The sequence below is a fragment of the Vitis riparia genome, chromosome 5 (genome assembly GCF_004353265.1).
Source record: "Vitis riparia cultivar Riparia Gloire de Montpellier isolate 1030 chromosome 5, EGFV_Vit.rip_1.0, whole genome shotgun sequence".
Classification (NCBI taxonomy): domain Eukaryota; kingdom Viridiplantae; phylum Streptophyta; class Magnoliopsida; order Vitales; family Vitaceae; genus Vitis; species Vitis riparia.
In genome coordinates this window covers 1108886-1123390 of record NC_048435.1, presented here as the reverse complement: position 1 = coordinate 1123390, position 14505 = coordinate 1108886, and the positions used below count along the sequence as shown (strand labels likewise).

The window sequence follows — 14505 nt, the reverse complement described above, 5'->3', positions numbered from 1 at the left end:
TATTATTATTATTATTATTTAAAAAAATCTTCTAAATAATAATTCAAAATATAAAAAATGCTCTCAAATAATTGAGAATTATTTTCAAGAACTAATTTTTCAGATTTATTTTTGAAAACATTCCCAAACGTATCCATATGTAATTATTTCTAATCAAACCTTACAGCATGAAGCAATTCTTGGAAGTAACTTGAAAATTAATAATTTTTCTTATTATTGGTAAAACATTTATTCGAAAGACAGGAGATGTGAAATAAGTTGTTGCCTCCTTATCCTCATTGATATCATGACATGGCAAAATATCGAGGGTAATGATATGAGTCATGTGACTGATGCGGCGATGGCCCGCAGGATTGGAGAGTTCTGAACCGTAGAGGAACAATTCCCCACACTGGCGACTCAATTTACCGCCAAGATTCGCTGATGGCCCACGGGAGAGAAATTGAGAACCGTTGGATCATACACGTTTGGTGGGTCCCACTATCGAGAATAGTATGGAACTCACCAAGGAGATTCAAAATTTGGACGGGAACAAGGTGTATATTGAGTAGACCGCAAGCAATCGAGAACCGTCAAAATCAACCTGCTTAATTGGTCACGACCGTCCATCAGACTGCGGCCACTGATCTGCTGTGGTGGGGTCCATTAACAAACAGTAGGGTCGAAGTGGACCACTATGAACGAGTTTGAAAAACATCGTCACCTAATCCCTCGTAAAGCGTCTCAACGAACCAGCCATTTGTACCTCTTCCCGACCGGAGATTCTACCATCAACGGTGGTAGCAGGACAGTCACGGCACGATCTAATCACAGGTGAGTTGAAGCAGATCAAGTATTTCTCTAATTCGTGGTTTCTAGGGTTTGGTGTATGAGTATTTGTTTGTTTTGATTCTTCACGAACTGCTAGGGTTTCGGATCTGTATGAATATGTGAATTAAGTTTTAAATTGAATTTGACTGCACATCTGTATTTGTGTGAATTATTGGATATTGGAACTGTGAATTGTGTGGTGAAGAGTTTGTGAAATTTGTGGATCTGGAGGCGTTGCGTTGCTTTGATTTCTACAATTGGTCGATGTTTTGATTAAGATTTTTTATTTCTGATTTATATTAGCGAAATATTAGGTTCCTTAGAAATTTCCATAACTAGACGATATTGAGAAATTCTTTTGTATTCAGTAGCAGTTTATCCTAGTTTCTTCCATATTTCATTTTCTCTTTTAGAGTTTTCTTTTGGTTATTCTGTGGTGAAATGAAGTATATGAGCAATTGGATAGTTATTGAAGTAATAGAATTGGATGTCCACACTGCTGATGCTGTCTGTAATTCATTGGCAAGATTTTCTGTGCTGAAATTGAGAAGGAAACTACAGCATGTTTGCTTTCAGTTATTTATTTTGGTAGCCTATTTGCAGGTTTCAGGTGGTTGACTGAGGAGTTTTCAGCTATTGAAATCTAATTAGAGGTGGAATCAAGGTGTGCTTATTTTTCATTTTAGCTTCTTTAAGTCTATGGTGAATTTTTCTTTGGGCTTTTCTATACATGTATTTGGACTTAGCATTTGGTTTTGTGCTTAATTTGCAGGCTTTTATTGGGCATAAAAAGAGTTTGCATTACAGTTTAGGTTGCCCGGAATGGCAAGGATAAAACCTCAGGCTTTGTTACTGCAAAGCAAAAAGAAGAAGGGCCCGACACGTATCAGTATCACTACAATTATATTTTGCAACCTAGTCGTTGTGTTGGTTGTATTTTCCCTATTTGCTACTTATAGGCATTGGTCTAATAGGTTTGTTATCGTCTTACTCATTTGGTACCTGGTATTGTGTCTATTTAGCTTTTCTATGAGCAAAATTAATGCTATGTTTGATTCCCAAGGGGAAGAAAATAGAAATGAAAATTATAAGGAAAGGAAAAGGTAAGCAAAATTTATAAAATTTTTCTCTTGTTTGAATGTCTATGGTACAGTTAATAGAAGTAAGATTAAATTATTGAGGAATACACTTTTTCCAAGTTTTCTTTACCTTTGTTTAAGGAAAATGGGGAGGAAAGTGTTTTTGCATTTTCCCTCCTTTTTTTCTTTAGTAATTTTTTCCATCACTTTTTTACATGACAATTGAACATAAGAAAATCATTTTCCTTGGCATTTTCTTCCTTTCCTTAGTACTTTCTAAGAACCAAACATAGCATAAGAAAAAAAAAAGAATAAAAATCTCCATATTGGTCTGTGAAAAATGATTCTGTTGTTTAGATTCCACTTTAAGTTCTAAACTATTCCGATTTTCATGCAGGTCGAGGAACCAGTTTCAGAGTGGGGTATCAAATGTTGAGGTACTTATTCAGGAATTTAAAATGTCTTTTTAAATAAAAATATAAAATAAAATAGACATAAACTACACTGTTCCATTATTTTCCTTTAGTCTTTTGATGATCCAGTTGGTTGTTAAGATCCCTGTCTTTACTTGGTTGTTTCTATAATTTTCTGATTTAGCAATAGTTCTAGGTAAATGCATCTAGATCTAACTGAGCTTATTCCTTTGTCTGGTCTAGGAGAATGATGGTTTTGTAGATTCAAAAAGGTTCGACCTTCCCGGATATGCTGTAAGTTTCTTCAAACATTGGTTGGATTGATCCGCTTCCCTTGTTATGTGGCATGAATGTATATCTTTCTGGAGCTAGATGTTGCATATTATAGTTGGTTGTATGGAGGTAATGGTGATGGCAAGAAAATGAAGTTATTTGCTTTTATACAGTGACAAATTCTAGAACTATATGTATTTGCATCATGAGTGGTGGTAGATCTTTCTTGTTTGACTGTATAAATAATGGATCTATTATGACTTCAATATAATTAATCACTCTGTTAAATAAACAATGAAAAATTTGGTGCCCACATTGGATTTGTAAGGATTCTATTCTCTTTGAAGTCAATCTAAGCTTTAGAGATTTTATACTGTTAAGCTTGGTTCTGGAATTATGATGATGGATCCCTGTTCTCCAAGAAACTTATACAATTGATTGATTAATCTTCTCTTGATCATATCATCCTGATCTAGTTGGTAGTTCATAGTTGGTAAAACAGATATCTCCTTGGTTTTTGTGTAGATCCTAAATACATCAAAAGGTTATATAACTGTGGAGCTTTACAAGGATGGTTCTCCTGAGATTGTGGACAAATTCCTTGACTTGTGGTGAGTATTTGTATGCGCTGCTTTCATCTATTGATGTTTCATGAAGCTGACAAACTGTGGTAGCACTATTAATGGGTTGTCAAGGCTGTAATAGCTGATTGACAATTACAAGGTCTTAATTGAACTTCGTTCCTCAAACCTCTTGATTTTGGAGGATCATATAGATCTCTAAATATTGACTTGCTCCGTTAGCATCACTTTGCAATCTTATAATACATTCTGAAGGATAGACTGGTTTTGCAGTCAAAAGGGTTACTTCAAAGGGATGCCTTTCCATCACGTGATAAAGAACTATGTGATTCAAGGAGGTCATTCCCAAGGAATTGGAGCTGCTGAAGATTGGACATCAAAAGGGAAGCCTCATGGACACCTTCCTTTAAGGTTTTCTAGCCTGAATCTATTTTGTACTTGTTAGTGGTATTTGCTGATTTGGTCATGATTCAATAGACTAACTGCTGCTAACTCTTTCTTGTGAACACCCAGTCCTAAGCATGAGGCATTTATGCTTGGAACTTCAAAGACTAAACAAGATCGCAAGAAATTTGAGCTGTTTATCACTACTGCACCAATACCAGATCTGAATGACAAGCTTATTGTATTTGGACGGGTCATCAAGGGGGAGGACGTTGTGCAGGTAAGTCTTGTAGTTTCTTTTTCTTTTTCTGTTTTTCCCCCCCTGGGGTGAGTGTTTTGGTGATGGATTAACTACAACTTATCTGAATTATTCCAAAAATTATATTCTTTATATGTACATGTATATTATAGAGGAAATAACAAGTACGATGACAGGACAAAGAGTCCATTACAAAGCACCAATATGGGGAGAGAAACTATAAATGTAGAAAAAAAGAAATAACAGCTAATTACGAGAAGTGTTATGCCCATCAAAGTGCCTAGTTGATTAGCATGAATGTCAGGATGTGTGGTAGAGACCCATGGTCCTGGGTTCAATTCCTCCCACTAATTGAACCTCCTGGATTATCCAGTGCTGATTGTAGCAGACGCGGTTAGCACTCTGAGGTTTGGGTCCCTATAGAGAGTTCAAAAGGTTTGACCATGGAATGTTTCTCAGTTATCAAGAAAAAAAAAGTGTTATACAATGCAATGTATCATTAATGCAGTTTATCAGCAGGTGGTGATGCCATATGGCAATGATTAGCTTTGAACTGGGCCTTAGTGGTTGAACCTTAACAAATGAGATCATTAGTGCCTTATTAATGGAGTTTATCAGTAGGTGGTTTTGCCATACGGCAAGGATTAGCTTTGAACTGGACCTGGGTGGTTAATCATGAGATCATTAGTGCCTTCTTGTTGCATGTAATTGTTATATTGCTTAAAAGGAACATTTGGAATCCAAAGGTTCTTACTGTGGGGACCTTATGTCTACAATGATGTCATTCAGGAAATTGAAGAGGTGGATACAGATGAACACTACCGACCTAAATCTCGTATAGGGATCATCAACGTGACTCTCAAACGTGAAGCTTGAGCTATTCCAAGCTGGTGTAAAATTTTTAATGTCATGGCACCCAGAAGAGAAACTGCTCACCAGAATTTTTATAATTGAGTTTGTCATGGTGCCTCAAATTTTTTTTTTTTTTTCCTCTCTTGTTCACGGTTTTGCTTTTCTTTTCTTTCTTCCTTTTTTGGGTTGTCCAAGAGGAGGGGAAAGTGTGTTGTTGAAGTTTATTTTACAGGGCAGAGATCTGGAGGTACAAGAGATACCATTTGGTTAGTTTCATAGACGCGTCTGTTGAAATGTATGATGATTATTCTGTTTCATTCTATTACCTGCTAGAGTCGGCTAGTGCATTTGTGCCTAGAATTTCATGTTTTATTATCTTTCTGTGATAGAAATTTGAAAGAAATTCTTTATCTTCCTGGTTCTGATAAAACTTTTGGAGTGTATTCCAATGGGCCTGGATGAATCATTGAGCAACAATATAGTAATAATTATATTATGAATTTCATTATTTTATTTATAGCACAGGTTACTCATAGACTAATGTTCCGATTTTGGAAGCAGTTTCATGTCCTTAATCCCAGCTAAGATGCGGAAAGAGATTTGTGTGCTGTACTCTTACTCCACTTCTTTTGTAGCAGAAGCTAAAAACTGAAAGTGTTGGTAAAAAGATGATTAATATGATGGGTTAATTTCAAACTGTTCTTAGAAATAATTTTCTATTTTTAAAAATAAAAAACAACTTTTTAATTTAGAAAACACGTTTAATAAAGATAAACAATAAGTGTTTTTTTTTTTTAAGTTATCAATTAATTTTTGGAGAAGGTTTTGGGTACTGGTTGAGAACATGAAAAATATTTTTTAATTTTAATTTTATATTATATGTAAATGTATATTGCTCTTATGGAGAAAAATTCGAATTTGAGTTCCTTATCAGAATTTTGTATTTTATTAAAAAATATAAAAAATATATAAATAAATAAACAAAAGGTGGATGGTATATAGCATTTTTGTTTTTTTGTTTTTTTTTAGCTCTTTGAGGTGTGCAAAAGTTTAAAAGAAAAATGAAAGAAACGAGAAAATGAGAGGGAAAAAAAGAACTTTTAAATCGACAGATTTTTATTTCATAATTCTTAAAATTAATGAAGAATTCGAAAATATATTAAAATTTGAATTTTCCATCATATTTGATTTTTACTACTTTTTTTTACATCAAGTCAAAAAAGAAAATTTGGATTTTTTTTTTCCCTATTCGTTGATTACCAATCCAAACTGAGCCCAATGTAATTGAGATCCGGCTCACTCTTTAACCTAATCCAGCCCAGCCCAGCCCGCTCAAAATAAAACCCACAAATTTGGAGCGGCCCAGCAGCAACAAAGTTTCCCGCTAAAACAAAGCGCCACTACAAGACCGAAGCAGATGGTGACAGTATTTCGGCCGGAGGGGAAACAGGGATTCTAATTTCTTCAACTGCGAATCCGCGGTCGCAATGACTTCTTTTGAGAATCAGAAGTTCAATACTCACATAGTAGATGTAGATTCAATAATGGAAGTAGAACAAGATCAGGAAGAAGATCCATTTCTTGGATTCATCGATTATGCGAGATCGGTGCTTTTGCCGGAGGAAGAAGGTTGTGATTCAAACGGAAACAGAGAAGAGACTACAGGACCAGGATGGAGCTGGATTGCTTGTCGGATTCTGAAAACATGTATTGCTTATTCAAGCGGAGTCACCTCTGCTATCCTACTCTCCGAACTCTCTCAGGTACGCTTCTGATTGGTTTCCGAGAAAACCTAACCGGAGCAATGTATAATTTTTTGAGTGTTGTGTTTTTGTTGTTTATATTTCCGAGAATTGAAGGAAACAATATATGATTGCGCTAGAGCTAGTCGTGTGGATGCTTTGCTTTCTCTGCTTATATATAATGGAAATCTTGGATTTGATTTTTTTTTTTTTTTTAATGTGTCCTTTCCAGCCAAATGTAGTATCGTGCTTTTACATGTTTATGCTATGATGTCCCTTAATTGACTATTGTTTTATGTAAATTCTGTGTTAGATCGACGAACACATGCTCCTCATAACTCTAGCCTTTTCTTCATTTTCCTCGTTGGTAAAGAGTGGTTAATTCCTTTGGCTGTTGATTTCTCTCTGCAGGCTTGGAATGAGCAACACAGGGCTCGTGCTCCAAGAAAAAGGCCAGAATGCATTAATCAGTTGAAAAAGAAACATGGGAGAAAAAAGCTTCCAAATACTGTCAGCATTGATTCAATATATGAAAAAAGTTTCCTCTCTTTGAGCAGTGTTTTGGAAGCTGTTATTGTTGATGCTTTCCTTCTACCAGGTGCTCTATGATTTGAGATTTAGTCATTGTTATTACTAATGGTGTCTTTGATTGCTTTATAAGCAAATGAATTTGGCATGTCTGATATACCTTAAAGTTCACCAAAACAATTCCTATTAAAAGTTAGATTTTCAAATTCTGTCAAGTGAAATTCCAAATCAATTCTAATTCTGTGCAATGAAACACTATCTACTTTTGCTTTCATCTCCATGTAATGAATTCAACATTTTAATAGAACAGTAGAATTGTCTCATTCCTATCTTTTCACATCCTTGTATTGAAAATTATATCGAGGTACATCAGTAGTTTGTTTCTGCAATATGCCAACAATTAAATTCAACATAACTATATACTGTAGTAAATCGTGTGCTTTCTGAATTTTCCATTTAGCTTAGTACGATTATAAATTTCTGGCCCCAAAACTTATACTAATTTTATGGATGACTAATCCAAAGGAATGTACTTCACACCAATTCTATCTAGTGATTGTGGTTTTAAGATCTAGACATTCTTTCATGTAACTGTGTTGTGACATTTAACTGTTATTTCTTTCATAAAATATTATCAGTCTTGTTGTTAATGTTTTTTTTTTCCTTCTTTAGGTACTAACATATACATGCTTAGGTTGGGGGATTTTTGGAGCTCCAATACAATTGATCTCTATCTCCATCGCAGGTAAACTGTACTACTGTGATTTAATCTGATTGGCTGTTTACTTTGCCTCAGAACTACAACACATGTGATGATGATTTCTGACAGTGGGTGTGTTATAAGATGCTTCCCTACTTCATTCTTTGGAGTACGCATGCTTTTGCACATACAGTTGTTTGTATAGCACATATTGCATAAGATTTGTGGTTATTGTAGGTGGACTTTTCTTCGTATCATTAGTGAGGAATTTAGAACTCTTACACTGACATCATCTTGTTCCTTTTTTTCTTTGTTTGACTGGATTTGTTGTCAGACCAACCAATGCCCAACCCAATTGAGAATGTTGTGATAAGAACCTTTTGGTGAGCTCTAGTGTAAATCTAAAAATGTCTCTAAATTTCTTTTGCATTAAAATGCAATGTTTTTAAGCATACACCTTTATACCGTGGTTTTTATTTTTTTATTTTTTTTATTTTTTATTTTTATCTTGAAGCTTCTCTTTACATCCTTGCATATCGACTCCTGGATTATTTTTCTTAGCCTCTCCTCTTCCCTGATTCTAGTGCATTCACAGTGTGGGTGTGTGTTTGAGAGAGAGATTTCCTTCATGTCCTTTCATGTACCGTTTTGCCCCCTCTCCTCTCCCCTTGAATCCATGTGTGTGTGACAGAGAGAAATAGAGTTTTGGATGAACTTTAAAGTTTCATGACATAACTGAGATCTGTAACATTTTGTCTATGCCAGATACTATGACTTGGTAGATACTAATAATGGGATTCTAAAGAGAGGAAGAGAAATTTCCCTTACTGGATGTTATCTTCGAACTGCCTCTGAAGGATCTGGTTGTCCACGACTTCTGCCAACAGAATATCTTGTAATGCTCTTAGATGAGGTAACTGTTTAAAGTTTTTTCTGACCTGTTATTCTCATCATGTTCTTTTCATGATACCACTAGTTCTCATAGGAATCTCCAGGTGCAAATCTCTCATCATAAAAAGACATAGCTTTTGAGGAAAAGTAAAGCATCCTTTTTGGATGCTCTAAAATAAGAAGCCAATGGTGCCACTGATGTTCTACATCAACAGGCAGCTCAGAATTAGTTCAATAGCATTACAGTGGGTCTCCAACAGTCCATTGCTTTATTGGATTAACAGCATTTTTTTGGTTCATAAGTTGTTTTTTTCTCAGTTGTTATCAGTGTTGAGTTTATTTAGATATTTAATGCACCAGTTCAGAATTAATCAAGCAATTTTATTCTGAGGTTTCTTATTCTAGTAGAAATTAGAATCAGTGATGAGCATCATTAGGATATATCCCAAAGTTTGTCACTTTTTAGAAGTTCTAGGCAATTTATAGTTAAACTATATTAAAGGTCTAGCTAACAGAATTAAGCTATGTTTTGCTGTGCCATCCTTTTTTAAGAAAATACCTTGTGCATAAGGATTTTCATTGAATTCTTATAACATTTCTTTGGGATTGAGAAGTGTCTCTTTAAGAAGTTCAAGGGGCATGACTTGAACATATATTAATTGTGGTATTGGGTCAAGCATGAGTTGTAAGCTTAAGATTGACCATAGAACGTGGTCCTTGTAGTTTAGATTATTCTTTTCGTTATGTATGCTGTGATGTGTTGTTTGCATTCCAATAGCAAGTGATGGCATAATCATTTATGTTTTTTCTTGTTCCTTTCTTTTTCTTTTTCTTTTTGGGGTGGGGGGAGAAGAGGACGATGCAGTTGTCCTCTTTCTGCTTTTGTGACTGCATTTTCTTTTTAATGTAGGATCAAGATGATGATGCAATGCTTCTAGGAGCTCAGTTTTGTTCAGATTCTTTCTCTTCCATTACTCTTGATGCAGTGAGCAAGGGTGCATTTTACTCACTGTATGCAAGGTAAGATATAACCAGAGGATGCAAATACTACATTACAAAAAAAACCTATAATGATAGATTGCTTATCAAGATGATTTGCATAGAATGAAATTATTATACTTAATGTGTATGCATCATGGAAGTTCATAGCTAAAGAAAGCTTGAGATTTGGTACAAGTATATTTAGATCCCCATAAAGTTTCTCCTTCCAACATCAGTGGAGTTAGGTCATCTCTGTCAGATGTTCTTTACTCTTTCATTGTTCCCATTTTATGTGCAGGATTGAATCTATTGGATCACTGGAAACTCAGGGAAAGTTTGGTAGCATACAGAGGAAACAAATTACTCTTGTTGATAATGATGGTGTCAAATTGAAGTTTCTCTTATGGGGTGAGCAGGTTCTCCTTGCCAATCTTTTGAGGTGAACCCTTGTACTAAGTAGCTTCTTTAACACTGTTTTTTCACCATTTGTATCTATAATGCAATTTCTTTCCAGTGTTGGAAGCATGCTCGCATTGGACAGACCATTCATTGCAAGTTCTGTAGATAGTGTAATTGAAGCATGCGGGGAACTCTGTCTTGAATATGGTAGTGCAACACAAATATATTTGGTGCCTTTCATTCAGCAGGAGGAACAAGTAAGTCATTTTTATGATGGAAAACTTTGTAACTTAGTGTATGGAGTTGACTCTGTTGCTACTCAGGTAAGCATTTCATTGACACCAAATCGGTATCAAGGATCCAGGCTGCCAAGCACATTTGATCCAAGTCAGGGCCCTAAAGTTTCTCAAGTGACCCTACCCTGTGATTCTCAGGGGTCAATTGACTTCAGTAATTACCCTTTTCAAGTGAGCTTTCCATCTTTAAATACTTATTATTCTTTCAGAAGCCATTTGGATTTACTGCTCCTTTGATTTTTTCTTAGGGTTCATTAGCATGTTTTCATGAGAGATGCATTATATTTAATTTCATGCTGTTTCACAAACTCCTTGTGCTACCTGGATACAATGAACACATGTTCCTTATGCGATATCTAAAATTTATTGTTTTTTGCCCTGCCGCTGTTAGGCAATCCCATCCCTTTTGTTGTCATTTAGTAATCTCCTATTCTTAGTTCATGTCATCGTTGCATGGAGTTTCCTCTCTTGAAATACAATTACTAGCAATGTTCGGCCATCTTCAGTCAGGAATGTACTGGCCATCTTCAAGTCACTATGTTGACCTTCAAAATTATTTTAGAATTCTTTGGCACTTCAAAGACAATGTTTTTGGTTGTCATGCAAATAACCCAATGTGTTTACTGACTCTATTCTCTCTACCTAAAGTGATTTTCATATTTATGGATGCTAAATAAGAGATCAAGCAGCTAAGGGTTTTTATTGCTTGCCATTGATGGGGTGTTACTTAAATTCTAACTCAATCTCTGGTGTTCCTTTATTTCTTGCATCAAGTCCCAATTCTTGGGATTAGAACCATTTCTTTTATGTGTAGTTTTTTCTGCACTATAAATTATATTTATGATTGTTTTTAAGCAGCATTAGTTCATCATTAACTTTTCTTAACATGTTCAAAGTATTGCAGTCATTTGTAACCGATCTACGTGACAAGATGACTAGTGTCAGCCTCTATGGTATTGTTACAGACATCTTTCGAGAAAGAAATACTGCAGAAGCTATTTTCTCTTTGAGAATTGAAGACACAACTGGTGCTATTTGGGCAAAGCTACATTTTTCCAAATCTTGGTAGTGATACTGAGCTGTGTCCTTCATAGAGCTAATGCATTCATTCTCTTCATGACTATAAACCTAAGATGCTTTTTCACATATACTCTTTCTTTTTAATATACATTTCTCAGGTCATTGGGAAGATTAGGCCTTGGTCACACTATTTATATATCTGGCTTGACATGCTCTATGACGAAAGAAAAGCTGTGAGCATCTTCCGTATTGCTGTCACTTTTCTTCTTCAATGTATTATATATAATTTTTAGCTCACTTAGAACTAGTTCCATATTTCTGACTTGAAATATAGCTGTTTTCTACACAAAATTATGTTGCTTTTCCCATCACACGGCTTGAAAGTGTAGACTTGTTCCCCAGGCTTTAGCAGGCTGAAGCTTATTTTGGATAATTATTCTCTTCCCAATATGCCATTAGATGATTTGATCATGCAGCAGTGGTTGATTATTTCTCTTGACAGTGTTGAAGTTTTATGGTTCGAGAGCGACAGATCTTCTTTTGTCAACCTGAGTTGCTTGCCAGCATTACTGAACTCATCTTGTCTCCATCAGTTATCCTACCTCTCTGATCTATCCATCCAGAGTAGTCGGACACATGTATGGATTTCTTATGGACTTGTGGCTTTGATACGTGATTCATGAATGAACTTTTAAATGATATTTCCGCATGCCTCTTGTTCTTTCAGCTTCCATTTCATTGTTGTCTGGCATTAATCTATAGTGTTGTTGCTTGTTATTTGATCACGAACAATTCACCATTTTAATACAAGTCAGTAGTACATGAAAATGATTACACTTGTTGATAAAATTTTTGGATTTACATGTCTTCTGAAATTTGTTTTATTGATTGTTACTGAAACTGTTTCACACAATGCTTTACTAATAGAAGCCTTTAAACTAGGGTAGGATCTCTGGGTTTCCAGGTGTCGAGGGTTTTGTGATATTCTATAGTATTTGCTCACTCTTATCCGCTTATATTTTCTTGGAAGACTCGTTGAAAAGTGGATAAATCAGACTGCATAAAATGAAAGCAATCACATAGAAGGTGGGATAAATGCAAATTGAAAGAGAAAATGCAGAAGATCTTGGCATGGTCCGATAAATTCCTGGCGTGGCACTTTGGCAGAGCCCTTAAGACCTTGCTCAAGCTGCAAGGGATTGGGGTCGGGATGGGGGAGGTTTTAGGTTGGATTCCCAGAAGGTATAAAAGATAGTATCTAGAAAAAGGAAAAACACTGTGCATGATATAAACTCCACGTTGTTTAGTAACTGATCTTTAGATCACAGCCATGGCAAATATTATATTTTCCCACTGTTTGAATGATCTTTTTTAAATTGAGTGTCAAAAATCATGATGTATATATTTTGATGTCCTTTTAGCTTCTGTGCATGAATTGGAAACCTCTTAATATTGGAGAATCTATTCTCCTCCCTAATAATTTTTCTTAAACATCTTTGCAGATATGTCGGGTTTGGCTTGACCAAATTGAGCACTGTAATGTGAATACGAGATTTTCACATGCTGTTTGTGGCCATTTTGCTAACGAGACACCTTGTGGGTTGAAATGCAACTTTTGTCATTGTAATTGTGATGCTGAAGTGATGCGCACTTTCCATTTGAAAATAACCATCGCAGATGAGAGCACAAAAATTTTTGCATGGTGTACTGGTCAAACTGCAACAGAGTTGCTGCAAATTTCTCCCGATGAATTCAACGAGCTTTCAGAGGTATTGTGCCCCAACTCAATAATCTATGTTTCTTTCCTCAACTCTTTTAAGGGGAGTGTTAATGGTTTTTTGTTTAGGGATGGCCTAAAAAACCCATCAGTAATGGGGGGTGGGATGGGTAATAATCGGGACTATTATTATTATTAATCCACTAACCAGGATTCCCTGTTGGGGATGTAGAAATTATTCCACTAATAGAGATTCTGTTTCCATTGGCTTAGTCTAAGACAGACGGGGAGGAGAATTAATTTTACAAACAGGAATAGTAACAGGGAGCCTTCCCTGACCTCTTCCCACCCTACTCCATTTACGTCCCCATTTTTGTTGGGGAGCAACGCTAATGCATTTAAGAGGCTAGGGGGCTTGGTTTCTTAGCATCACCAACTCTGTAATGACTGTTACTGACAACTAATTCTCTAATCTCATGAAGAGATTTTCTTGGGCTTAAAAAAATTGCTGTTGGCTACTTAAAAAAATCAATCCAACCACAGGCTTACTACTGATGTTGCAATTAAGTTTCTATATTTCATAAATCCTCTGGGTTGAAACATGCATGCAATAGAACATTTGCATTCACGCTTTCCATACACCATATTAGTTTTCTCTCTCAATCTGACAGTGGTGTCAAGGGGCACATAGATTCGAAACGAGGAAAAAATATTAATAAAACTGGTTTGATGATTTTTTGTAATTGATTGCTGAGAATCCGGTGAGACTATGAATGATATAAGTTTGTTGTCTATCAATGTTGATGCTATGGAAGATCTGTTGTGATGATATTAAAATGTTGAGGTCAAACAATTGCACTTCTTTCTCCCAGTAATTTATGGGTTCTTCTATGTTCAAATATCGTGCAATAAAAGCCTCAATGTCATCATGCTTTCATGACTAGTTATATGCATAATTTTATAGATCTGTTGCATATCTCAATACCCAATTTATTATACCCTGAGAGTTTCGATCCCATTAGTTTTCTGTGGTGCGGTGAGTACACAATCTATTAATAGGCTATGTTTCATTAGAATAATACTGATTACTCTCCTTTTTCTATTTCCTTTTTCTTTTTTTGGTACCAGGAAGAGCAAGTAATGTATCCTTCTTCCCTTGAGAGTGAAAGGTTCATGGTTGCAATACTGAATTGCAAGAGGCAGGGTTATGGAGCCGGTGAGGATCCAACTTTAGAAAATGAAGGGGTTTCCTGGGAGATTACTAGAGCACTGAAGTGTGAATGATATTTAAATGTACAAGGTCGAAAAAAAAAGACCTGCAAACTAGAGGCAACTCCATGATTTAAAAAAAAAAAAATCATGAATTGTTGTGCAATTTTGTATTATGGGTATCTAAGAGGAAAAAAAAATGTTTTTACCTTTTAATGGCTGAGTATATCGTGTGCATAAATGTTATGAGCCTTCCCATTCCCATAAAATGTTTGTAGTAGTCGAGTTGTAGAGCCTGCTCAGGAAGGGAAAAGATACAAAGCTCTGCATAATTTTCCCACACCGTGTTCACAAAGAAACTTCTTTGGGCT

The 14505-nt window shown here is 35.6% G+C and overlaps 2 protein-coding genes across 2 annotated transcripts; both read left to right on the top strand.

The window, feature by feature from the left end:
- Positions 1-610: 610 nt before the first annotated feature.
- On the top strand, positions 611-5081 carry LOC117915112 (peptidyl-prolyl cis-trans isomerase CYP21-4). Its single transcript, XM_034830682.1, has 9 exons — positions 611-813; positions 1414-1474; positions 1583-1784; positions 2287-2326; positions 2546-2596; positions 3101-3186; positions 3430-3567; positions 3670-3820; positions 4589-5081. The coding sequence occupies exons 3-9, from the start codon at positions 1633-1635 to the stop codon at positions 4673-4675; spliced, it is 705 nt and encodes a 234-aa protein (XP_034686573.1). The 5' UTR covers positions 611-813; positions 1414-1474; positions 1583-1632; the 3' UTR covers positions 4676-5081.
- Positions 5082-5899: 818 nt separating this feature from the next.
- Positions 5900-14474, top strand: LOC117914659. The gene is made up of 13 exons (XM_034830084.1): positions 5900-6414; positions 6805-6991; positions 7594-7666; positions 8387-8534; positions 9423-9532; positions 9792-9932; positions 10008-10149; positions 10216-10359; positions 11093-11253; positions 11367-11441; positions 11711-11846; positions 12711-12977; positions 14054-14474. Exons 1-13 carry the CDS (start codon positions 6139-6141, stop codon positions 14207-14209), a joined length of 2016 nt encoding a protein of 671 aa, XP_034685975.1. The 5' UTR covers positions 5900-6138; the 3' UTR covers positions 14210-14474.
- Positions 14475-14505: the final 31 nt, after the last annotated feature.

Coding starts and splice junctions, on each gene's coding strand:
- LOC117914659 (XM_034830084.1), top strand. CDS start 6,139: ATGACTTCTTTTGAGAATCAGAAGTTCAATACTCACATAGTAGATGTA. Junction 9,933..10,007: donor CTCCTTGCCAATCTTTTGAG/GTGAACCCTTGT, acceptor ATTTCTTTCCAG/TGTTGGAAGCATGCTCGCAT. Junction 11,442..11,710: donor TCTATGACGAAAGAAAAGCT/GTGAGCATCTTC, acceptor TTCTCTTGACAG/TGTTGAAGTTTTATGGTTCG.
- LOC117915112 (XM_034830682.1), top strand. CDS start 1,633: ATGGCAAGGATAAAACCTCAGGCTTTGTTACTGCAAAGCAAAAAGAAG. Junction 3,568..3,669: donor CATGGACACCTTCCTTTAAG/GTTTTCTAGCCT, acceptor GTGAACACCCAG/TCCTAAGCATGAGGCATTTA. Junction 3,821..4,588: donor AGGGGGAGGACGTTGTGCAG/GTAAGTCTTGTA, acceptor GATGTCATTCAG/GAAATTGAAGAGGTGGATAC.